At 54.6% G+C, this 24,526-nt stretch overlaps 1 protein-coding gene across 2 annotated transcripts in view; it reads right to left on the bottom strand.

The window, feature by feature from the left end:
- LASP1 (LIM and SH3 protein 1) overlaps window positions 1-19,390 on the bottom strand; it is a 40,240-nt gene extending 20,850 nt beyond the window's left edge. Inside the window, exons 1-3 of one of the 2 annotated variants that reach the window (XM_082373528.1) lie at window positions 18,942-19,390; window positions 11,752-11,846; window positions 2,890-2,974 (exon numbers count right to left, since the gene is read on the bottom strand). In XM_082373528.1, coding sequence (XP_082229654.1) covers window positions 2,890-2,974; window positions 11,752-11,846; window positions 18,942-19,010 — 249 coding nt within the window. In that variant the 5' untranslated portion in view covers window positions 19,011-19,390. The remainder of the gene's footprint in view (window positions 1-2,889; window positions 2,975-11,751; window positions 11,847-18,941) is intronic. The other variant, XM_082373529.1, reaches the window with a different exon arrangement.
- Between the last annotated feature and the right edge of the window lie 5,136 nt (window positions 19,391-24,526).

Genomic DNA, 24,526 nt, shown 5'->3' with positions numbered 1-24,526 from the left:
TAGCATGGGCAACTTCCCAGAGACTGAGAAGAGACACACCAACGCAGGCCCAGGAAGCGGCCTGGAAAGAGACCAGCTGACACCCTGGTGGGGTGAGGCAGACGAGGTAGAAGAGGTTCCCACTTCCCTTCCCATTGGCCACAGGCCACACCTCCTGCCTCCACAGTGGCCAAAGGCACCAGAACCCATCACCGCCCCCAGCCAGGCCCGCTCAGCCCTTCAAGCCTCAGAGCATCGGGCCCAGCCCCCAACCTCTGGGTAACTGGGTTTGCTGTCCCTATTTTACCGGGCAGGAAAAAAAAAAAACAACTCTGAGAGGCAAGGGGCCAGACTCAGACCACACAGCTGGGGGGAGGTAGGAGACAGAACCAGGCTTGCAAAGAGGGCAGGACCGGGGTCTCCACCCTCCGCCTATCCCAGCCCCAGCCCCCAGGAGCCCAACTGCAGATTACAGCAGTGGCCTCAATGCAAAGCCCTAACTCACACCCCTCACAGCAGCTCCTCGGCTCCCTCCCTACCCCATAGCCTGGCTCCAAGCCTCTCGGAGCATGCCTGTGGGACCAAAAGCCCTCATCAGAATCACCAGGGCCGCCAAAATGCAGATTCCTGGACCCGCCCAGAACTGCCAAACAGAAGCCGCTTGGGCGGGGCCTAGGACTCTGCATTCTAAAAAGCCCCCCTGTCCCCACTGGTGACTGGTGCATCCTGGGCGTTAGCGCACAGGGCTGGGTGCCACAGCAGGCTGCAGAGGGGCTTGACTTCTGCCTCCGTCACGGGGCTCTGGCAAGGGGCATGGCCTCTCTCACCTGTGTCCCCATCTGCACCACAGGGCCAAGAGTTCCTCGTCATCAGGTGGTTGTGAGGATTAAATGAGGTCCTATGAAGGACGCAGTGAGAACCTATGAAGAGTGACTGCCTTTCTCATGATTTCCCCAGCCGGCCCCAGAGCCAGGAGCCCAGGACCCAGGAGGCGAGCAGTGGGCCAGGCCCCTGGGGGACAGGGGGGTCAGAGGAGCCTTCAGACCCTGGGCAGGGGTTGCTTCCTCCTACAGACCCCGCCCCTCAGGGATCAAGTTCCAGGGGCAAAAAGAGCTGCAGCCCCAACAAAGGCCGAGGGAATTAACAGGGTTTGAATTTCTCCTTCTGAGAGTAGGGTGTGTGTGTGTGTGTGTGTCTCTTGCTTCTGCTGCTCTGGTCTGCCTGCCCCACGTAGCCCCTTCCACCTCTGGCCCCAGTAGGCTCCAGACAGGATGGGGAGTCCAGGGCGGTGGTCAGGGCCTGGTTAGGGTCTTCCCTGTGCAGATCAGGCCCAGGCCCCAGCGCTGTCTCAAGCCTACTTCCTGCCAGCTGGGCTACTCAGCCCTCCTCAGTTAGCAAGGCTCTGGTATCCACTCCGGCTCCCCCAGTGACTGTGGCTTTCACACCACAGCGGGGGCGGGGTCTGGGCTGGCAGATGTGAGCTGCTGCTGATATCAGCTTCCCCTACTTGCTCCCCATCACTGTGGGACACACGGGGGGGGCCTGAACCTCTGGCCTCATCAGGGTTACACGCGGTCAAGGTCACTGTACTCGGGAGTGAAAAAAACAGAGCCCAGACCTTGAAACCTCACTTAGAGTGCATGTCAACAGGCAAAGTCCGGTGCCTCTCAGAGCCTTGGTTCCCAGTCTGACCCCTGGAGTCGGGTCAAGGATAAATGAGGCAAAGTAACTAAAGTGCTTGCTAAGCTGCAAAAGTTCTCACCAGCATGAGGAACTATCGTGTTTATTATCAAGGTAGAGATAGTTTTCCTTAGGGAGTTGGATGGAAAACTGGAAAGAACACAAGCCTCAGAGTTAAACAAATCGGCATTCCAAGTCATCAGCATCTATTTCCTCTTCCGTAAAGTGAGACCGATCCTGCCAACTGCACAGGGCTGTTGTGAGGATTGAACATTAATACGCCCAGAGCACTGAGCACTCCATACATTAACCATTAATACAGTTATTATCTCTACTGCTACATATATGATCTTAGCAAGTCCCTTACTGTCTCTGAGCCTCAGTTTCCTCATCTGCACAATGGGAAAACAGCACCTTCCTCGCAGGATTGCTCGGAGGAGTCAACGAGAGAATGCATGTAGATGGCCCAGGGCTGATTCTCCTTCATGTGACCAGAGAAGTCACATCAAGATCTGGCAGCAGGAGCCCCACTCTGGAGGGATCAGGAGAGATCCCCCTCTGAGGCCCTGGTGGATCCTGCAAGACATTTTCCTGGCCCTGAGCACCCTGCCCACTTGGTTACGTTCCCTAAGGGGTCTCTGATGAAGCCCCGCTCTGCCCCACTCCACCCCAGAGTCCAGGCCAGGCTTGTCCCAGAAGCCCTCCCAGACCCCCAGGCAGGGTTAGTCGTTCTGGCCTAAAGGTTCTGGACCTTTTGCTTATTCCTCAGTGTCCCCTGAAGATCGAGTTCTCCCTGGAGCAGGAAGCCCGTCTCCTCCCCTACTGCGGTGACACGCAGGGCTCCCCACCCAGCAGGCGCTCAGGAAAATCAGGCCCAAGGAGACACAGGCAGGACAGGCCCCCTTCGCAGCCTGCCCTCTGAGAGGGGGGCTGTGAGTGGAGAGGAGGGGGAGGGGACCAGCTTCCTGGAGGAGGTGGGCTCTAGGGGTCCCCCACAAAATACCTGAAGCAGAAAAAGTCCGATGCCCACACCCCTCCCACCCACTTTAGGTAGGAAGCGGGATACGCTCTCGCCCACTTCTCTGATCAAGTCAGGAAATGTGAAGTAACTGGGGGTGGGGTGGGGGCAGGGAGATTGGTAACTGCTAGGATTTCAGCGCCTTGGCCTTGCCGAGTAACCACAGAAGGAAGGAGCCCTTGTCAAATCCAGGGGTTGCCCCGCCCCCTCACCTGACTCTGGAGCTCACTCTGTTGCTTGAGGCGGAGGTTTTCCGGGGTGTCGGCCACCATGGTGAAGGACTGCTTGGGGTAGTGTCTGCAGGACAGAAAAAAAAAAAGAGTGGGGGTCATTCTGGGGGAAGGGGCAGGAACCTCTGGGCTTCCATTCTCTTATCCTTGGGCAGCCCCTGCCCCTGTCCCAGCATCAGAACCACAATGCCCATTGCCCATGGCCGAGGGGAGGCAAGCGTTTCTCAGACTCAGCCTGGGCTGAACTGGGAAGACGCATCAGGCCCCAGTGGCTGGCTGGCCACCAAGAACTCCAAAGGGAGGACATGGGGACACTCTCTAAGGGTTTCAGATCACCCAAGTAATCCATGTCTATTGCACAGGAAGGTCAAGGGGGCCAGGCACCCAGGAGGGCCCAGCCAGGCTGGGAAGAAGATGCTCATGGGGTTAGGACAAAGCTTTCAGCTGAGACCAGAAGTGGAGACCAATGTAGCAGAGGAAGGGCGGGAGGGATACAGAGACAGAAGTAAAGGGGAAAGAGATACACATTTCCAGGGGGGCTTCCAGGAAAAGGCAGTGAGACAGAAAAAACACACACATCCAGAGTGGTGTTTCAAACAGCTAACAAGGTCCAACATAATCGGAGGGTAGATGAGAGATCAGCTTGAGGCCGAGAAGAGGTCACCACGGGTGACAGATAAGAACACTGTAACAACAGTTGATGTTTCCCTGTGCTAAGGGTGTACATGCCTTAGTTCATCAACTTCTTACAACCACCCTATTATCCCCCTTTGACAGATTGGAGAACAGCAGCTTGGAAAGGTTAAACAATGTGGCTAAGGCACACAGCCAGTAACTGGAGGCATCCAGATTTGTACCCAAACGGTCTCCCAGGACCCAACACCCTGAACCAAACCCTCTAATCTCCAGACACAGGACAGGCCATGGTCCTGTCGCCTAGAAAGAGGGCTGGCTTGGAGGTAGCACGAACCAGTTCAGCCCTCAGAGCCAAGCCTGCGGGGACCTCCAGGACCACTCGGTCCAACCCCCTCATTTCTCCCAGAGGAGGAAGTCGTGTGCTGGCGCCAGGCACTTAGCTGACTTCATAATTATTTATCACATCGGTTTACTGTCTTCTCTCTCCACTGGTTCTCTATGAGGTGAGGGGATTCTTGGTCTTTTCTTCATTGGTTTATTCCAAGCTCCCCAAATAGTACCTGGTGTTCAATAAATATGTGTTGAATAAACGAATGTCCTACCATGTGTTGAAGCTGAGCCAGGACTAGAACTCGGGTCTCCTCCATTCCCCTGGGTCATCACAAAGTCCCCCAGCAAACCAGCTAGAGGAGAGGCAGCCCTGAGTCACTGTGGTCTGTGTGTAGATGCTGGTATGTGAAAGGGCTGGGGGTCTACATAGGCCCCAATGATTTCAGGGACTGGTGGGTGGCTTCTCGAAGCAGGAGCCAAAGCCTGGCCATTCTTAGCTCTGGCTGGCCACACCCCACCACAACTATGACCACTAGCCGATGCCAGACTCACAGGCTGTCCCCATGTAAGAGATGGATCGCCATCTTCCAGCCAGCCAGGTTGGCTGATGTGCCCTGGAACTGGACACCCGCAGCCCTCCACCTCTGTGTGTTTCACCAGGCCTGGCATGTTTTCCAGCTGCCCGGCCCATCCTGAGCGAGAGCTATTGGTAATCACACACAAACTTCCCCGTGCCAAGGGCGGGACTCGGGGGCTGGAGAACTCAGCTAAATGGTGGGGGGGAGGGTGGGGGGTGGCTAGAAGGAGCACAGTGCTGGGTGCTGCCCTGCCTGAGTCCTGCCCCCCAGATCAGCCCCGGCCCAGGGCTCCCCGAGCAGAGGGAAGAGCAAGGCAAGAGACTAAAAAGCAAATACAGCTGCCTGCAGCCGGCAACACAAATGTCCCGTAGATGAATGTGGGGCTAAGGCTGTGGGTCCAGTCCCAGGCTTGGCCCAGCTCCGCAAAGCCAGGGCCACCTACAGCTGAGGTGCTCCATTCAAACTCCCTGAGCAGTTCCAGGAAAAGGGAGGATCAACTGGGAGTCTGTTCCTGGCGACTAGAAAGAGAACAGCAGGAGGGATCTAAGTAAGATCTCCAGCAGAACTGGCGGGCCCTGAGGTCCTAGGAGGGAGGGCTTTGGAGATGACCCTCCCACCAAATCAGAGCCATTATGAAGGTGTCAGGGGGTGGGCAGTGTGGTGAGGAGAGTGTCTGTAAGTCGGGGCTCATGAGCACAGGAGGGAGGTTAGGTCCTGAAGCAGGGGGATGGAGAAGACCTTCAGGGCAGCTCTGACCCAGAGCTTGAAGGGTCAGTTCTGAGATGGTGGCTCTGGTTAGCACTTGGTGGGGAAGGGTGTCTGGCAGGCTCGGAAAACACACATGCACAGGAGCCAGTCTGCAAACCTGTGGTTTCCCATTTGCCTGAATGTACAGGGTTAAAACGGAGTGCCAGGTCCCGTGGCCCAAGGTCAGCCAGACGCAACCCCACTCCGCAATTCCGAGGATCCTGTGCACTTTGTGTTATTCCTCACACATGATGAATATCTAGGCGAGCCCTCTGCAGCAATGCACTTCTCCTAGACACTGAGGCCAGCAGGTCCACGTTCGTATACCTCCTACACGCCACCAGAAGGGTCTCAGGAGACCCCCCAACATGCAGTGGGTGCCTCTGGATGGGGCTGGCGGGTCTTTCATCCTCTCTTTGGAGCCATCATGACCCCCAGATCTCAGCCCCCCCACAGCCAGAACACTAATCCCATCAGAAGGGAAGGGGGGGACCAGCCTAGATGTCGTCGACTCAGCTTAATCTGGTGGGAGGAGGAGGGGGATTTTAAGCCTGCATCAGATTAAAATAGATTAAAGAGGGGCTCTGGAGCCTCCAGTCTCTTACCCTTGTCTCCTAAACCCCAACCCCAGGCCAAAAAATGCAGGCAGCCATGAGCACGGGCTATATTCCTCCTGCTGGGTCAACCCTGTCCCCTACCCACAGCCCCCAGCCCTGGCGAGACAACTCTGCCTTTCCTGTCCCCTGCTCACTGCGCTTCGGGTTCCCATGGCAACCTCATCCTCGGCTCAAGGCAGGAGAGCGGTGAGAGCAGGCAGAGAGAGTCTATGGGGGTGGGGGAAGAGACACAGACAGCCAGGGTCCTCAACTGCAGAGGAACCCACGAAGGCAAAACTAGGAGGCTGTGTCTGCAGGATCCTTGTAGACAATTTAGGTGAGGAAGACAGGTGCCACGGGTTTGTTTTTAGAAGGGAGGTTATGCCAGAACGCCAGTGCTGTGCCCCTCCCCCATCCACATGACTGCCTTCCAAGAGGGCTACAATCGATTTGACCTCCTTCCAGAAACAACTGCTGGGAATTCTACCTTTTCTCTCCCTCTCTATCCTCAGGTTGAAGTGCCCCCCCAACCCATTACCCTCAGATCCCAGTTGAGATGAATGGATATATGCGTATCCCAATGCAGACGCAAAGGCAGAAGAGGGGTCCCCCCCCAGCTAGTGACCCCACTGGAACCCCAGCCCCACCAACAGACTGGGCCACGGTGAGGGAACGAGGGACCAGGGTGGGGAGAACTGGGTGTCCCAACCCTGGCCTGGAGCCGGGTCCAGAGCACAGCTGTTCTTTGTCCCTTCTGTGGGCCAGCCTGCACCCGGCCCCTTGTTAACCATTCCAAGCGGTGGGCCCTCTGCCGATGCCCCTCCCCACCCTCGATGGCAGTATCAGCTGCTCTGGGAAAGAGAGAGGCATGGAGAGAGCCCACTAGGACAGGAAGCCTGGGGGGCAGGACAATCAGGCAGCTGCTGGCAGCAGCCCAGGCCTCTAGGAAAACTGCGAGTCACCTAAAGTGACTTCTGGATACACTGTATCCTGTGCACATTCTCTCCTGAAACCTGCCACAAGGCTTTGGGCTAAAAAGGGCAGGCGTTATCACTGTGCCCATTTTACAGATAAAGAAAACTGAGGCTCAGTGTTTCAGAAGAAAGAAACTCAGGACAGAGATCTGGCCCAATGCACTCTCCCCTATACCACACCTGCCCAGCCAGCTAAGCACAGGCTGACATCCTTCCCTGCCAGGTGAACGCCTGCCCACTCCCAGCTCTGAGGAAAGATATGCTTGGTTGGGTGGGTAGAGAACTTCCTCTTCTAAACCCAACCAGTTTCCAAGCTTGGCTATTATGAGAGAACCCTCTGGGGTCTCTCACCACCCCCAGTCAGAAGCCACCTACTCCTTAAGACACTTCTAAAGCAGGTGTCTCAAGAGTCCAGACATGACCTGTGGGGATGCAGGAGAAGGGGGGTTTGCCCCAGAGGACCTCTGAGTCACCTTCCTGCTTGGAGGGACGATGAGGACAGGGAGGATGCTGAGAAACTGCAGGGCTCCTGCTATGGGCTTACTGGGGCCAGAGATCACTCGTAGGAAGCCCCACTCCCAGTCCCGCCATCAGCTGTGTTCCAGAGGCAGAACAAGAACAGACCAGATATCCTGGAAGCCCAGCTCCCCCTTTCTACAGGCAACCTTGCCTCTTCCAGCCTTGGATCCCTTCAAAAACCACAGCTTTTTGTTCAAGGAGGAACAAAAATACATCAACAAAAGCAACAAGGAGCCTTTGGTTTCACCAAAAGGGGGGGAAAAAAACCCACAGCCCCTACATCCTGCCTCTGGAAGGAGCTGCTGATTCCCCTGCTGGGAACACTGCCCACGGGCAGGCGGGCAGGGAGGGCTCCCTTCTTACCCAGTTTCTCACCAGTTCCCCAGGCCAAAGGGGCTGAAACGGTGGGGATAGGAAGCAACAAGGAGGCATTGTTTGACCAGAGGGAAAAAAATGAGCAGCCGAAAAGATCAAGGCTAGACATGAAGAAGAACTTACCAGCCCTCAGTGGTCGTAGACAAAACGAAAAATGGCAATACACAAAGAGAAATGATTCTGCCAAGTCAGGAAAGGCATGGAAACACTGCGCCTCAGTTTCCTCATCTATAAAATGGGCTGTTAGGAAGCACAGTGATCCCTGAGGTTCCTTGAGGCCCTGACATCTGAGTATAAGGATTTGGGGGTGAGAGGAGGTAGGTAGGGGCAGCCTAGAGGCCACACTGCTCGCTGTGGATACCCCTTTGGACTCCCCGCTCCCAAACATAGCACACACACCCATCCCACTCCCTCTCCTGGTGCTACCCCCAGCTCCCCAAGACATCTGATCCCATTTTTCCCAGCCAGAGGCAGAGAACTCTGGGGAGGTGGGAAAGCCCCAGTCCCTATTCCTGGATTTGCCCACTGCTGCCCCATCCCCTAAGAGCAGCTAGGATTCAAGACAGTTTGCTAGAACCCAGAGATACTTCAAGCCCCACCAGCACAGGCCCCACCCCACTCTCTGAGGCCTGGGGAAGGAGAAGGACCACAGTCCCTTGCTCCCCAGAACCAGGGACACCTCCACCCTCCTCAGCCCCTCAGTCCACAGCTCAAGGCAACTGAAGGACAGACCCCTACCACTGCAGTCAGTGAGGAGGGGAAAGGTACAATTGGGCATCCCCCCCGTTCTTCCCCAGTCCATGTCCACCCCCTACTTGACACCCCAAAAGCTGGTTCCCCTGGCCTGCAACTCTGCCTCAGGTCTGCAGCCTCTACAGACTCATGGCCCCCAAGGAGAAAGGAACAGGCACGTGTCGCCCTGAGCCCCCCCACCCCTCAATCCCCCTGTCCTCCGGGCTCCTCAACTATTTGCATGGAGACAAAGGACCAGGTTTGTACGTGGACCCATCTGCCCCACTTTCAGAAAGAATAGTTTACAAAACAAATCATCGAGGGCATAAATGAGGGCATAACTATTCCTATAACAACTGGAATAGGCTCACCCCACCTACCCAGAAGCTTCAAGAGAGAATTCGATTAACAGCGTGTTCTTCCACTGCTGGCTATTATGCAAATGCAGGCATGCTCCCCTCTACCTTGTCATAGCAAGGCTGAGTGCCTGTGGCCTGGGAAGTGTGAACACAAACGCAGCCTATACAGTCCGACATCCTGGCGTTTCTCCCTGGCCCCACAGCTGGCGGCAGCGTGTGTGTCTGGATATACACAGGCACGTGTGTAAATGCACGTCCTTGGGGGTCCACTACCACCCAGAAGGCTGGCTGTGGGCTCTGGCCTATGTTCTCTCCCCGGCCTCACCCCAGGTAAGTCTGGTGCAAAGAGAGAAATAGAAGAGGCCTTTTTGCTGCGTTCAGTCACTTTCCAGAACTTAAATCTCAATCTTGAGAAGCCACTGGAGAGAGACAGACAGCTTTCTTCTTTCTCTTGCCCACCCTTCCTGCAAGACTCTGGCTCAGGGACTAACCAGAGATCGGCAGAACGTAGAGGTCCCCCTGCACACCAAACTTTCACGCTCCCTCCCTGGGTGGGCTCAACTCCCTGGCAAAGGGCTGGGGGCCGGGGGGCCGGGAGCGATCACCTGTCCCTCTGGGTCTTGAGCGGGACGTGCTGAAAAGCCAGACCTGAGCTTCACAAAGCAAGGCCAGGCTGGCCTTATCCTGGAAACCCCAGGATTCAGGACTGGAATGTCACTGGGGGATGGAGCCAAAGGCAGGAAGAAAACAGGAAGGGATGAGAGTGAACACTCAACACCCGTGCCTGGCACGTCGCAGGTGCGCAAAACTTTTTGGTCTAGGCTCCAGCATCCCTGGGTAGGAATTTTTAACCACGGGAAAACTGAGGCCCCGACAGGTCAGGAGGGCGCCCCGAGCAAGCCGGGCCTGCCTCTGGGTTATCCCGGAATCCCCACGTCTGGCTCGCTGGCAAGGACCTGCAGCTCAGCAGACGCCAGCTGAGGGAGTGTGGCTGCCTCGGGCCAGGTGCTACCACAGCGCGGGTGAAACACAGCTGGGCCACAAATTCCCCGAGTGTGCGGTCCCTCATCCAGGGTCCTTCCCAGGTAACATCCCAGCTGGGCCAAAGGTCAGCTAGGCGTGGAAGAATAAGGGCTGTAAAGGCTCAGGGAATGGACAGGGGTCAACCTGCTTCTCTGGCTGGAGGCCAGGAGAGAGACGGGGGAATCTCACCCTCGGCAGGTTGGAAGCAGCATCCCAGGAGGGGTGTTTCATCTTCTGCCTTCCCTGGAGCCCCCCCAACCCCTGCAGGAGCTACCCACCCCTACTTGCTGCAGCCTCCCTAGAAGAGGGTGAGAAACGTAAGCTGGGACTTTGGCACTAGACTGAGAACAGGCAGAGAAAACAAGGACAAGCCTCTGATTTCTTTCTCCAACTCCCAGCGCTTGCTGCATTCTAGGCTACCGGAGTCTTAGGAAGAGACATGAAGAAGCCTTAGTCCCTGCCATCCACTGGGCTCCGGGCTCAGCCAGACTTCTGCCTGGAGGGGCCGAGGCGCAGAAGCTGCCCCCAGAGGAGCCTAGGTGCCCAGAATCTAGCCTGAAGTGGGCCAGCAATCAAGGGGTTAACTGCCCCAGCCTCTGGCTTTGCTGAACCCCACCCTACTCCCCAACAGAGGGAGGAAGTTGCAGAGAATCAGGGCTTGTGTGAGCCTTTAAGAATTTGAAGAATGTCCCATTTCCCTTGGGGGGGGGGGGTGGGAGAGGTCGGTATGGGGAAGAAGACCAGTGGAAGCTAATAGAGGAGAAGGGGCAGCTGAAGGAGGAGGCAGGACAGAGCTGTGACCCTCCTTCTACCCCAGGCAGTCTTCCCAGTGCCCCCAATCCCTCCCAGAAGGGAGGTGATTCATGGTGCTTCTTGGGCTTGAGATTTTATCAGAAAATCTGTTTTCCCAGCACCTGGCACAGGTTGGCATCTAGCAGCTGGCAGGGCAGGCGGCAGGGCAGGCAGTAAGAGCCTGATGAATGCTCCAGCCCCAAGGAGAAGAGGCTGTGGTATGTGCAGGGGAGGGGAGGGCAGTAAGGGGGAAGACAGCCTTTCACAGGGGTTTAAGGCCCCAACTCCTTTTAGACAGGTCCCAAAGTTCCCCTCCCAGGTGAACTTCAGCTGCAGAAAGCCTCCAGACTGAGAATTTAAAAAGAAAAAAAAAAAAAGGACTCAAGTCAGATCCTGAATTTTTTTGAACACTGATCTTGCCGCCTACTTGCAGTGACTTGACCTTCTGAAGCCCCACCTAGTAGCGTGGCTGTGAGGTCCTACATGAGCCCTGACCTGAATGCAATCAACCTGAAACTGCATGGGGTGGGAGGGGGGTATCCCCCTGGAATGGGGGACCCCACCTCTACCCACCTCCCCACAGCAGACCAGAGCAAACTCCACTGGAAAAGACATGAAGGTCTCCAGCTCCCACCAGGCAGGGAATAGATCTGCCTGGGGCCAGGCCGCTCCCTTCATGCTGCCCCCACTTCTCAAGAAATGACTACTGGGAAGGGCCGTAGCCAGGAGCCCCCAGGCCTTGTGCCCAGACCGTCTGGTAGGGGGCAGGGGAGAGGAAACAGTCAGGTGCTGTCATGGGGAAAGAAATGTGGAAGGCGAAGTGGAGAACACAACTGGGCAGAAACAGGACTTTTTCTTGAAAGCCCACGCTGGATCCCTCTCTCACAGCAGAGTGCGGTGGAAAGAACAAGCTTGCTCTACGGGGTTTGAACTGGCCTCTCACTAGTCATTCATCTTGGGAAGGCCCCTTCCCTTCCTCAAGCTTCAGTTTCCTTCGCTGTAAAATGGGCATATTAACAGCCCTGACTTCATCCAGCTGTGGTGAGGAGGACTCAATATGGTTAAAACACATGAGGCAGAGCGTGGAAATGCTGGGCCATGTCATCTTGTGGGTATCAGAATGGAAGGAAGCGCTAGGAGGGAGCCAAGTGCCCGCCCAGCCCCTGCCCAAGGCAGGACTCACGCGTTGCAGTAGGGCTTCTTCTCATAGCCCTTGTAGTTCTTCATGTTGAGTGTCATCTTGCAGGTCTCGCAGTGGAAGCATGCTTTATGCCAGAACTGGGGACAGAGGCAGAGGGAGGACACCCGTCAGACACCAGGATTCAGGAAGGGGGCTCGGGCCCCAGGAAGGAGCTCTCCATCCGGGGACTGGAACACAGACACACCCCAGGTGAGCCGGGGCCATCTCAGGTCACAGGCTCTGGCAGCTGATGACACCACCCTCCCCTGTCCCATTGGAGCTATCCGGAGGGGGAGAAGGGCAGACACAAGGTTGAGTGGGGAAGAGGCCAGTTATAACAGTAGCGAGCAGCCCCCAGAAGGTCTGCTCCACCTCCCCCAGACCACTCCCTCTGACGGAGCAGGAGAAGCCTCATTGCTTATGCAAAGCTGCGCCAGGGTTGCTAAGAAGCAGGTGCTGAACGTGAGGGGCAGCTCCTCAGCCTTGACAGAGGAGGAGGGCCCAGCCCCCATGCACCCAGTCCCTCCTAGCTCCCACACCAGGGCCTCCAGACACACCTGGGCCTCCAGACACACCTGGACCTGGGCAATGCGCCAGCCCCACTGCCTCCCCTTCCTGAGCGACCCCTGCCCAGACTGGGTGGGTGCCCCAGGCTCTAGCCACCACACCCACACCCTTCCCCCATCCCTCAGCTGGTCTTCCTCTGAGGCACCGCCCTCCTCTGCTTGGAGGTGGACCCCCCCCCCCAGTAGTGGACATCAAAGCCCCGCCCTGACTAGCTGTGTGACCTTGGTCAGGACCTACACCTCTGAGCCATTTCTGCGTCTGTAGAATGAAAATCATAATACCCATCTCTCTTGGGATTGTTAAGGTTTAAATGAGAAATCACCTACAAAGCCCTCAGCGTAGCACCTGGCACCCCTACATACTCGAGTGTCAGGTGCTGGGCGCGGCAGAGACGACCCTCAGCGGAGGGGGCTCGGGGGCTCGGCGGGAGGTGGGTGCGTCTTGGGGTGCAGGTGGGGCTCTGCCGTGCCCAACCACAGCTACAATGCGTGTGAGTGAGAATGAGTGGCAGGGAAGACTCCAGTGAAGCCCAGGGACCCAGAACGGAACAAGGATCCATCCAGGGTGGCTGAGGGAGGGGAAGAGAGTCAAAGACCATGAGGGCAGGGCAACTGATGCAACAGAGGTGACCCCATCCTGAGAAACGCCGATGCTCACGCAAACCCAAGCAAATGAGAGAAGTCCGCCCCTGGCAGCCCAGGACGAGGCCCCCGGATCAGCACCCACCAGGAGTCCAGCTTCCAGGACCCCAGAATCCAGGCTGCTGGGGTGACCCAGCTGGCCCGTCCCTGCCCCATTTCCCAGCAGCCAAGGGAGACACTCCTGACCCCTCAAAGAAAGAGGCCAGAAGTCAGGGAAGGGCACAGGGAGGCTTTCGAGGTGCCCAGCACACGCCCGGCTCTTGGCCACCTGTCAGGAAATTTCCCCAAGGAGGTGCTTTTCAAAATGTGTTTCCCAACCAAGGTGTGCTTCTAGGACACTTCGGAGAAGGGGACAGAAAAAAGGAAGCTGAGACGTTGGCATACCACCTCCCTCACCCTGGACCACTTCAACCAGAGACAATGGGGTAATTTGGGGGGTAATCACCTTCTAACAGGGTACTTTCCCCATCAAGGAGACCCAGAGGACTCTCCAGTGGTGGAACAGTAAACAAAGTGACGGGAGAACTGCTCTTTGGGAAGAAGGTCAGCGGGAAATCTGGAAGCAAGGGATGGCTGTTGTAAGCTGGGCCTCCACCCCAACCGGGGCCTATCCCTGAGTCCAGCCCACACTCCTCCCGGTGCAAAACCCCAGCACAGACAACCCACCGGAAAGCTAAAACAGGGTAGTCCCTGCCCCCACCAGCCCTCGAAGTGAAAGCCCCTCTCCCTCCCCCAATGCCTGGGAGGCGCTGGCAGAGTGCCCCAGCCCTGTCACCACCCAGTCTGCTGGCCTCTGCCTGCTTAGCTGCACATGCCCCTGCCTGGGCCCCTACCCCCGCAGGGGCCTGCCAGGAAAAACATTTTCTGGAATCCAGACCATGACCCACTTTCACACACACGTAGGCAGGAATCCGCACTGTCCTAGGCCTGGGGACCTCCGAAGCTGCCCCCTGATTGACTTGGGGGAGAGAAGGAGAGAGACACAGACACTTCCACCCTAGCAGACAGCCAGGTCCCCACCCTGGAGCCAAGCCCCTTGGGAAGGGGGCATAGTATACTGGCCAGGCTGGGGTAAAAGGCCAACAGCCAATCCGGGGGTTCCACAAGACACACACACACGCACACACACACCCGCCAGCTGCCACTGGGAGGAAGGGGAGCCCTGTACAAGGGAACGGTGCCCATTTCCTTCGGTAGCTCCTCCCCACCTCACCCCCACCACCCTTGCTCTCGGCTACACACGTTAGAGGCTGAGGCAGTGGTCATCTGTTCTCTTACGGGGGGTCCAGTAACAGAAAAATGAAAACAAGAGTGGACTGAGTACCTTCAGGGTAACTACGGAATTCGGTCCCTGCATCTGTAAAGAGGAGCTAAAACTCCCGGTCCCAAAGAGGTGCTGGGAGGAGACGACACAGGCGCCAAGCCTGGCACCACTAGCTGCTTCTCGTCACTTCCCTCCCCTCTCTGGAGGAGGGCTCCAAGGTTCAAGAAAATCCAGCAGCTCCTGCCACTGTGTCCTTTTGGGGTAGGAAAGCGAGGGGAGCAGGGGCAGAAAATGACAAGTCATTCAACAGCCCCTTTGGGCCAAGCCTGGGCCGGGAACCCTGAGGGGACCCCAAATGAAAAAACCCCATCCCTGTCTCAGTTGGGTCTGGTGAAGGACACAGGGAAATAAGTCAATACAACCCCACAATGAGCCTCTGTCTGCCTCTTTCCCCTGCCCCACGAGCCCTGTCTCAGAGCAAGAGTCCCCTCTTTCTTTTCAATTTCTTTTTTTTTAATCTTTTTTGTATTTTTTGGCCGCACCATGCGGCATGTGGGAATCTTAGTTCCCTGACCAGGGATCGAACCCACGCCCCCTGCCTTGGAAGCACAGAGGCTTAATCACTGGACCACCAGAGAAGTTCAAGAGTCCCCTCTTTCTTAGAGGCCACAGGTAAGAAGATTTCAGAGAAGGATTCCCGGGACTCAGGGAGCAAAGTTACCTCTAGGCATGCAACTCGAATCCTCCCTGCTGCCCCGGAAGTCCACTGTTTCCCTATTCACCAAAAACCAGACCTCTGGTGCCTGTTAGAAGCCTCTCAGCCCATCTCCTAGGCTCCAGCATCACCCTCAACTCTCCCTTGCCTGCAGCTCCAAAGCTGCAACCAGCTCCACAGAAAGGCAAACAGAGGCTGATGGGACAGAAGCAAGATCCCCCGCACTTGGGTGAGGCTTGTGCCAGCCCTGTCCCTCTGGAATCACCGTGGAGGTGGCGGAAGCGGCTGCTCACAGCTCTGGGTGAGGGGGATGCGGTGAACTTCGGGTCGCTGTGCCTGCAGCCTGGTATCTTGCCCTCTGCACCCGGGCTGCCTATGACTCAGGGTTGGAGTATGAGACCTCTCCCTCCCTTCCTGTCACCCAGGGTTACAGTTTTTCACTCCTCCAGGGGCAACCCTAGCCCCACCCGGGCCAGGTCACCAGCCTAGCTCAGTTGGCCACCTGGGAGGCTGGCTTAAAGGCAAAGACCGTGGCTGCACCACCACAGATTCCCAGGGAGTGTTATTCCTGGTTCAAGAGCCCAGGCCCAGAGCATTCCTCAGGCCAGGGTCAGGAAGGGGAGGGACCACTATTAACAAGATAGTGTAAATAAAAGTACTTTTTGCAAACACAACAGGCAGAAGAGCTGAGCAAGAAGAACTTTAGATTTGAATTCCTGCTCTGGCGGAAAGGGGAGTGAGCCGCATGACCTGTCTGAGCCTCTGATTATGGGGTTCTTAATTTACAGGAGCGATCACATCTGCTTTGTGAGGCTCCTGCAAAGACGAAGATGGAGCCTGGCACATTCCAGTGAGTCGTAGCTGTTATGAATGGATGGTCACGGGATGATGGTGGGGTGCTCTCAGCTAGGAAATGAGGCACCAGGGCTGCAAGGCCTTTTCTCCTTTTTTGTGTCCAGCCCAGCTTCCTTCTACCTTGCTGCCCCCTGTGGGGGCTGAGAGGAAGGTGGTTCAGACAGCCAGAGGCAGAGAGCTCTCCCAGTGGGGGAGTCCGGGGAACTGCCTCCACCTGTGTTCAGGAGGCCGGCGAAAGCAAGCCAGGGGAGAGGGACATGGCAAGACTCTTGACAATGCAGGTCCCCAGATACGACTGCTTCCTCACAGGGTCTAGGACAAAACTCCACCTCCCTCAAAATGTAGAGGACCTCACAGGGTCTAGGACAAAACTCCACCTCCCTCAAAATGTAGAGGACGTTGTGAGACACAGCCCCTCTCCCTCCCCAAAGGCCCTGCAGCAGCCCCTGAGAGTGCCTGGCACAAAGTAGATGCTCAATAAATATTTGTTGAATGAATGAGTGACATCACCCTGTTTCTCCCCCAACTCTGATCCCATAAGTCCTCTGGGGAAGCGAATCTCGACCTCAAACACCAGCAATACATATTTATTCAGCACACAGAGCACACTGGGTACGGCAGGTTGAGGGCAGGGTGGCCATCATAGGTGACACAGCCTTTAACCCAGCTAAGCCTTTGGGAGATAAGGCTCAGGGAGGAGAAAAGGCTAACACCAAGGATGTAGCTTTTGCTCTGGGTCATGTTGTGTCGTAGGGAAATTGCAGTGAAACAGGCGAGTCTAATTTGACTCTCTCCTGTTATAAATGGGAAGCCTTGGGAAGTTGATTAGCAACTGTATCTATGCGACCGAAGGTTCCCCCTCAGGTCTCAGTCCTCCAGGCACCAGGTCCCCATTCCAAGTGCCTGCCCTTACTAACTGAAGGGGGTTGGGAGGAACAGGTCTGATACCTGGATATTCCAGGCCTCCTGCTCAGTGCAGGGGTGAGGTCTCCCCAGGGCCACCTCCTGTAAGGAGAGTTCTAAAAAGAGAGAGGAATCACGAACTCTCACTTCCCAGGGCAACCTCCACCTGAATGTCCCCTTTCTGCGAGGGCAAGAGAACAGCTGGGGAGGGCACCTTGAAGGATCCCTGCACCACTCCCCTCTGACTCCAAAGGTATGGGGCTGCAGAGAGTACCCCAGCAAGGTAGGGAGGGCACAGCCTATACCACATCCCCTTCTGGGCACTTTAGTGCACTTCCCCACCTTCAAGGAAAAGACATTACCATACCCATTTGATAGACGGTGAATACTGAGGCCTAGAGCCATTCGTAGAGCTGGCAGGAGCAGACCTGGAACTAGGACCAAGTCTCCCAACTCCCAGGCTAGCAATCCCTCCATCATATATTGCTTCTGCCTTACGTGGGTGGAAAGTGGCCACAGCCTCTTCCCAGTTCATGACCGTGCAGAAGAAGGAGGGCACAGGGAACTCAAGATGCAGAGACCAAAATCCCTATCACCGGGGAAGGGCAAAAACCCCAGTGTGTAAGGACAGAGAGCTCTCAGCTCCTGCCTCCAAGCTCAAATCCTGCCTTCCGGCATGGTCATTGGGAAGGTCAGTACCCACATCCCTTGTACCCATAACATGGCCTTCCTCTCCACCTGCCCAGCCAGGCCCAGGACAGTGAAACAGCAGCAGCCCCATATGCCCCTTTCCTCCAAGAGCAATTTCAAATGTACCTCAGAACCTTGGAAACCCCACCCCCTCACCCTGACTCAGAGACCAAAGGTCACTGAGGAAGCACCAACCCCAAGGTGGAGAGGAAAGACAAAAGTATCCAACGAACTACCCTTTCCCAAACAAAACCTGGCTCCAGGTGGGCTCTGCACCCCTATTCCATCCCATGCCCCCCAGCCCCTGCCACTCCAGACGGGAAGGAGGGAATCTTTGGACTTGGAGCCAGCTTTAGGAGGTAGATGACAGGCACGATGAGGAGGGGGACAAAATCACACAGGCTTCTCCTCCAGACTGGGGAGGGGAGGCAGAGAGGAGGTGGATTTTGCCTTAGGATCTTCGGGAGATTAAAAGAGGCCAGGATCCTACCCCAAACTGCCGGAAATACCCAGTTCTACTCTCCGCCCCCCTCCAAAAGTATAATGGCAACCAGATGAACGAGTCCAGCATGATTGGGGGGGGGGGGAGGAAGACGCGTAAGGGCCCCCAGGGGACAGTGAATTTCCAGAAGGCCACCTTCCCTTCCCCCTAACACCTCCCCCTTTTCTTGGCTTCCCCTGAACTCAGCCAACCCCACCCTCCACTGGGGAAACCTGCTTTGAAAAGTTAGCTCTTTGTTCTACAAGCTGGACTCAAGCCTCTGAGCACAATTTCAGACTTCTGTGAAGCGACCCCCACCCACCCTACTACTCCAGCACGCGACCCCGCCCCGGTCCGGCTGGGCGGACCAGCACTGGGAGTTGGCTTCCAATTTGAGGTGGGGGCTGGGAAGCTACGGAGGACGTCTGCTAGGCCATTAACCGCTGACCCACCAAGAGGACTGCAGGTCGTGCAAAAAAGGGGTCTCGCAGTGGGGCTTGGGGCCTTATCCGAAGGCCAGTTCACCAGATGCAACACTCGCCGGCTGATAGCCCCCGCCCTCCAGTCTCCAGGCCAGGAAGCCCGGCCATTCGCCGCCGGAGCGGACGGTTTCGCGGGGGCCCCCAACCTCTGCCCCGCCCCGCCCCCCCGCCGCCCCCTCCCCCAGCGCCCAGCGCTTCCGCCTACTTGGCGCTCGGCGAGGCGGGGAGAGGGAGCGGCCGTCTCCTCTCACTCTCCCGGCCCTAGGGGGCGGGGCTGCACCCCTAACCTTCCCTCACTCCCCCCACCCCCACTCCGGGGCCTGGCTTCCCTACTCCACTCGCGTCCTCCCAACCCCTGGGCACAGAGCCCACTCTTCTCCAGTAGTGGCTGCCCGCCACGCGTGGACTCCTTGCCTCGCCCCGGATCTCCTGGTTTCCAGACTGGGGTCTGTCCCCACACCCCACGACACCGCCCTCCCTCCCTCCTCTCAGGATCGCGGGGATGAGGCGGCATAGACCCAGCCCCGCTCTCCTCCCTCGATCTGGAGCACTGCTCGGGGATTGCAAAGACGCGTCTCCGGGTCCCGCGTCTCACCTTATCCAGACAGTTCACCTTCTCCGTAGGGTACACGATCTTGCCGCACCGGGCGCAGTTGGGATTCATGGCTCCGGGAAAAGCTAGGGCGGGGACGCCGGAGCTCGCGCACGTTCTCTTTCCCCGGAGCGAGCTGGCGGGAGACGGCCGCGGCTGCAACTGCACAGGCGACGGCGACGGCGGCTGGAGCTAGGGAACTGGCCTCCGCCTCCGCCCTCCTTCCCCTAATAAACACAGCGGGGAGGAGGGGCTGTACCGGGGCGGGGACGCGCCGCGGGCGCGGGCAGGGGCGCGCGCGGCGAGGCGCGCTCCCCGGGCGACCCAGGGCTGCGCGGGGGCGGGTTCCGGGGAGGACTGCGGGACCGGGGGTACGCGCCTAGGTGAGCTCCCAAGCAAAAGGAGCCCTGGAGAGATAGGCCCGGAGGCTAGGCGCGGACAGACGACCTTGCCCAGGGCACTTCCGGCGGGGCGGAGCCGATCTGGCTGCACATCTGGGCGCCTGGGCTGCAGGAGGCGGGCAAACACCTCGCACCCTTCCAGGGTGGGGTTTGAGCCCACCCGAACACCAAATCAGATTCTCCAGATTTGGAGACTTCCTTTGTACCCGTCGGTACCCGGCGAGAACCTGCGGACCGAACGGGAAGCCCCTGCTCCGCCCCCATTAGCCTTCCCCTGCAACATCCTTTCCCACATTTGTAGGGCGGAACCAGTCCCTCCCGCCAGGACTCAGCGCCTCGCAGCCGAGTTAGGTTTTCCCTCCCCGCGCCTCTGCCGTGTAGCTTTCCTGTGGTTCCCCGGATCCGGGGGCCTTCTGCTTTCTGCTTGGCCCCTTTTCCTCTTTCGTTCCTTTCTCCATATCCTTACTCTCCACCTTTGGTGTAGCGTTGACTTAACGCCCAAAAGAGCACTATCCAAGCGCAGAAACGGCGTGGGGGTATAGCTCAGTGGTAGAGCATTTGACTGCAGATCAAGAGGTCCCTGGTTCAAATCCGGGTGCCCCCTCGTAGTTTTTTCCTAAACTTACGTAACTAGTATAATTTATTCTTGATTCATATTTTAACCTTGGGTTCTACGTTAAAGAAAGCAGAGAAAAGCTACTTAAAAATTCCTTCCTCATTTTCCAACCGTAACGGAAAGCTTTCGGCTTTACTTTGTACTCAGCAGGAGGAGGGGGTGGGTACAGGCACAAATCAGGTACAAAAGCTACAGGTCCCCACTACCCACGCCAGCGGTATCAGGACTTCTGCGGTCACCGCTGGCAGCCTCAGGGGTGTCAGGCAGTTCCAGGAGCTGGTTCAGGAGACAAGACTCCCCCAAGTTCCTGTTCAGTTTTGGGTGGGGCTGGGTCAAGGGAAGGAAACCCACAGACACAGACTTTCTCCAACTTCACCTTTCTTTATTACTGGTGACAGGCGCATGCCGTGTTTCCCTATTGCTCATGCCACCGGCAGAGTGAAAGCACTTCGAGAACGTCGAAATGGCCAATGCCGACCCAAAAGTTCATTTAATTTACAAAAATAAAGTTACATCCGGATGTAAACTGATATAAACTAATGTAGTGGTTCTCAAACTTGAGCTTGCGTCAGAATTACCTGGAGAGTTTGTTAAAGCACCTCCCGGTTTCTGATTCTCTTGGCCTGGAGTGGGACCCCGAGAATGTGCATTTTTAACAAGTTCCCAGGGAATGCTGATGCTGCTGGACGACACTTTGAGAACCATTGAACAAATAATAAAAGGCCATCAAGTTTCATAACCTAAAAATGGGGACAGATATCTATTGGCTGCGTGACTGACGGTATCAGTGTTGGGTCGGAGGAAAACGAGAAGGGAGCAAGGCCCCTCGACTAAGTTTTGCCCAAAAAAAGGAAAAAGAAAGGATAGTGGGAGAGGCATGCTTCTTCAGACAGGGGGCAGTTGTGATATTTTAAACTCGGAATTTGGTTGTGTCAGCCCTCGGGGCCCCGGGGGAATACTACTCGAATGCATTTTTCCCCACGGCTCCCATTACTGTGCGACGCGTCGCGAAGCTGGACATGACGATTAAACAGATCTGCCGTGCGGTGCAAAGCCCAGACCCGAGATATAACTAATATTTCACCCCTTTCCTGGACATCAGGCCTCAAACTCACCACCTGTAGGTGTAACGGGCCAAAGCCCTGCCTTTGAACTAATATAAAGAAGGAGAAAGCCGTCCACTTTTCACCCTCCTTCTTACATCTATGCTGTGTCTCGTTAAACTTCGCCACTATATAAACCTTCTGAACTTGGATTCTGTTCTAATCTGCCTGGTCAGAGTATGAACTAGGCAAAATAATACTGCCCCGCCCCAACATTCCATCCCCCCCCCCCCGCAAAGAAACTGTAATTAACGTTAAACCAATAAGTCTTGAAGGGTCTCAGGGACTGGAAGGGTCTCAGCCTTCTTTCTGCCTGCTGAGGCTTCTTGCCACCGAGTGGGGGTATTCAGCTGAAACATGGTAGAGTCACCCCTGTGTGACTTCTGGGGAGAGAAAAAATTCACCTGGTGCAAGAGGATCTCCAGGATCCTCTTTGGATCCTGGATTCAGAAACCTCAGACTCTTGGGTTATTCGGGGTTAACCTGAGTGGCTGTGAAAAACAGGAAGGTAGACTAGGGGGCACCCGGATTTGAACCGGGGACCTCTTGATCTGCAGTCAAATGCTCTACCACTGAGCTATACCCCCTCTCCTGCCAAAAACTTGGTAAATTCTTTTTAAATCCATTCCAAATTTTTCCTTCTGAAAATATCCAAAATTAGTCTCTTCTTGTTACATGATACTGAATTTAGTAATAACAAGTTTAAAAAGACTAACTAAAACCGTGGGATTTTGAAAACATGTGAACTTAGGTACCAATCTGCCTTTTTCTAGGTTCAATTCTTTATCCACAATCCCACTCATCTCTTCAACCTAAGAAGTCAGAGAAGAGCTTCTTGCAAAACTGAATAGGGAATCCTTTCCCCTGGTCTCTCTAAAAAGAATGCAAACACCAGCTGAACAGACATCTCCACTGAGAGACTTTCCTGGTGGTCCCTCTCTCTTTTTATGGAGCAACTACTATGTGCCCCACTCTAAGTGCAGAACATACTTTCAAATAGAAAGACACACAGGTTCTCAGCCTCACTGCGTTTAAAATCTAGTGGAGTCAGAACAGAAACAAATGCACAAATGAATAAACAAGGAAATGCCCAGTAGTAATAAGGGAAGTGACTAAAATGAAAAACAAGATGGTGTGTTAGGGAGGTCCAGGGGGGTATTTCAAGGTGGAGAGTCATGGAAAACTTTTCTTTGCAGGTGATTTTGGAGTTAAGATGTGAATGAAATGAAAGAGACAGCCATTTGCCCAGTCCATCTGTCAGGGGCAGGCATTCTAGCTAAAGGAAATGGCCACTGCAAAGGCCGGAGGGCCAGAGTAGCTGGAGGAACATGAGACAAGGGAGAGTGATTCAAGAGAGCTGGAGAAGTAGCCAGAGAGCCTTATAGGCCCAAGTAAGGAGTTTGGATTTTATTCCAAATGGATGAAAAGCCAGCCGTTGGACAGTTTTGAGCAGAGGGACTGGAAATCATCATTCACGCTATTGTGGGGGAGATTTACAGGGAGTGAAGAGTAGAAACAGAGAATACATACAATGGACTACTATTCAGCCTTAAAAAGAAGGAAATTTTGCAATATGCGACAACAGGGGACATTATGCTAAGTGAAATAAGCCAATCGTAGAAGGACAATTACTGCATGATTCTACTTACATGAGGTACCTAAAACAATCACACTTATAGAAGCAGAGAGTAGAATGGTGGTCGCCAGGGATGAGGAGAGAGAAACCGGGAGTTGCTAATCAATGCATACAGTTTCAGTTATACAACATGAATACGTTCTAGAGAGCTGCTGTTGAACATTGTGCCTATAGTTAACAGCATTGTATTGTACACTTAAAAATCTGTTAAGAGGGTAGATCTCGTGTTAAGTGTTCTTACCACAATAAAGGAAAAGAAGAAAAGTGGACACAATAAAATTTTTAAAAAGAGAGAGGGAGAGGTTAGGTAGGATTCTATTGCAACAGTGCAAGTGAGAGATGGTAGCAATGTCTGAGACTACAGTGACATATTAGTTTCCTGTTGCTGCTGTAACAAATTACCACATACTTATTTGCTTAAAACACAAATGTATTATTACCTTACAGTTCTGGAGGTCAGAATTCCAAAATCAATTTTACTGGACTAAAATCAAGGTGCTGGTATGCCCACATTTCTTCTGGAGGCTTTAGAGTAGAATCAGTTTCCTTGACTTTTGTAGGTTGTAGAGTCCGCCAGCATTTCTTGGCTCATGGCCCCTTCCTCCATCTTCATAGCCAAGGTTGCATCTCCTCACCTTCTGATCTCTGCTCCTATCCTCACGTCTCTCCATCTCTGACTCTGATCCTCCTGCCTCCCTCTTATAAGGACTCTTCTGATTACTCAGATAATCCAGGATAATGCCCCCAACCCAAGACCCTTAATCACATCTAGAAAGTCCCTTTTATTATGTAAGATAACATATTCACAAGGGCCTTGGGATGTGGACATATTTGGAGGCCCATTGTTTAGCTTATCACAGGGAGAACAGCAGAGCTAGAGAGGAGAGCAGGCATCCAGATTGACCATGGGAGGGGAGCCATGTCCTTCCTGTACACTGGATGGCTTGAGAAAGATGAGGGAAAGAGCAGAATCAAGAATGGCTTTTCTTTAGAGTCACTGTTGGTGGGAAAGTAAATTGCTGCAGCCACTATGAAAAACAGTATGGAGGTGCCTCAAAAAACTAAAAATAGAGTTGCCATATGATCCAGCAATCCCACTCCTGGGCATATATCTGGACAAAGCTATAATTCAAAAAGATACATGCACCCCCGTGTTCACAGCAGTACTATTCACAATAGCCAAGACATGGAAACAACCTAAATGTCCATCGACAGATGACTGGATAAACAAGATGTGGTACATATCTACAATGGAATACTACTCAGCCATTAAAAAAGAATGAAATAATGCCATTTGCAGCAACATGGATGGACCTAGAGATTATCATACTAAGTAAAATCAGAAACAGAAAGACAAATACCATATGATATCACTTATTTGTGGAATCTAAAATATGACACAAATGAACTTACCTAGGAAACAGAAGCAGACTCACAGACATAGAGAACAGACTTGTGGTTGCCAAGGGGTGGGGGAGGGATGGCTTGGGAGTTTAGGATTAGCAGATGCAAACTGTTATATATAGAATGGATAAACAACAAGGTCCTACTGTATAGCACAGAGAACTATATTCAGTATCCTGTAATAAACCACAATGGAAAAGAATATGAAAAAAAAATATAAAAATATATGTATAACTGGATCACTTTGCTGTACACCTGAAACTAACACAAAATTGTAAATCAGCTATATTCATTTATTTTTTTATTGATCAATATATAGTTTTACCAAGTGAATCTCTATGTTGAAGGTATCTAGTCAACTCCTGCCAATAGTAGACATTATTTTAAAGAAATACACTAATACGCCGGCCCACCCAAAAAACATGTTG

The sequence above is a fragment of the Balaenoptera borealis genome (assembly GCF_965194805.1).
Source record: "Balaenoptera borealis genome assembly, chromosome: 20".
In the NCBI taxonomy this organism is placed as follows: Eukaryota; Metazoa; Chordata; class Mammalia; order Artiodactyla; family Balaenopteridae; genus Balaenoptera; species Balaenoptera borealis.
The sequence above is the reverse complement of the archived record's forward strand: the minus strand, read 5'-3'. Positions and strand labels throughout refer to the sequence as shown.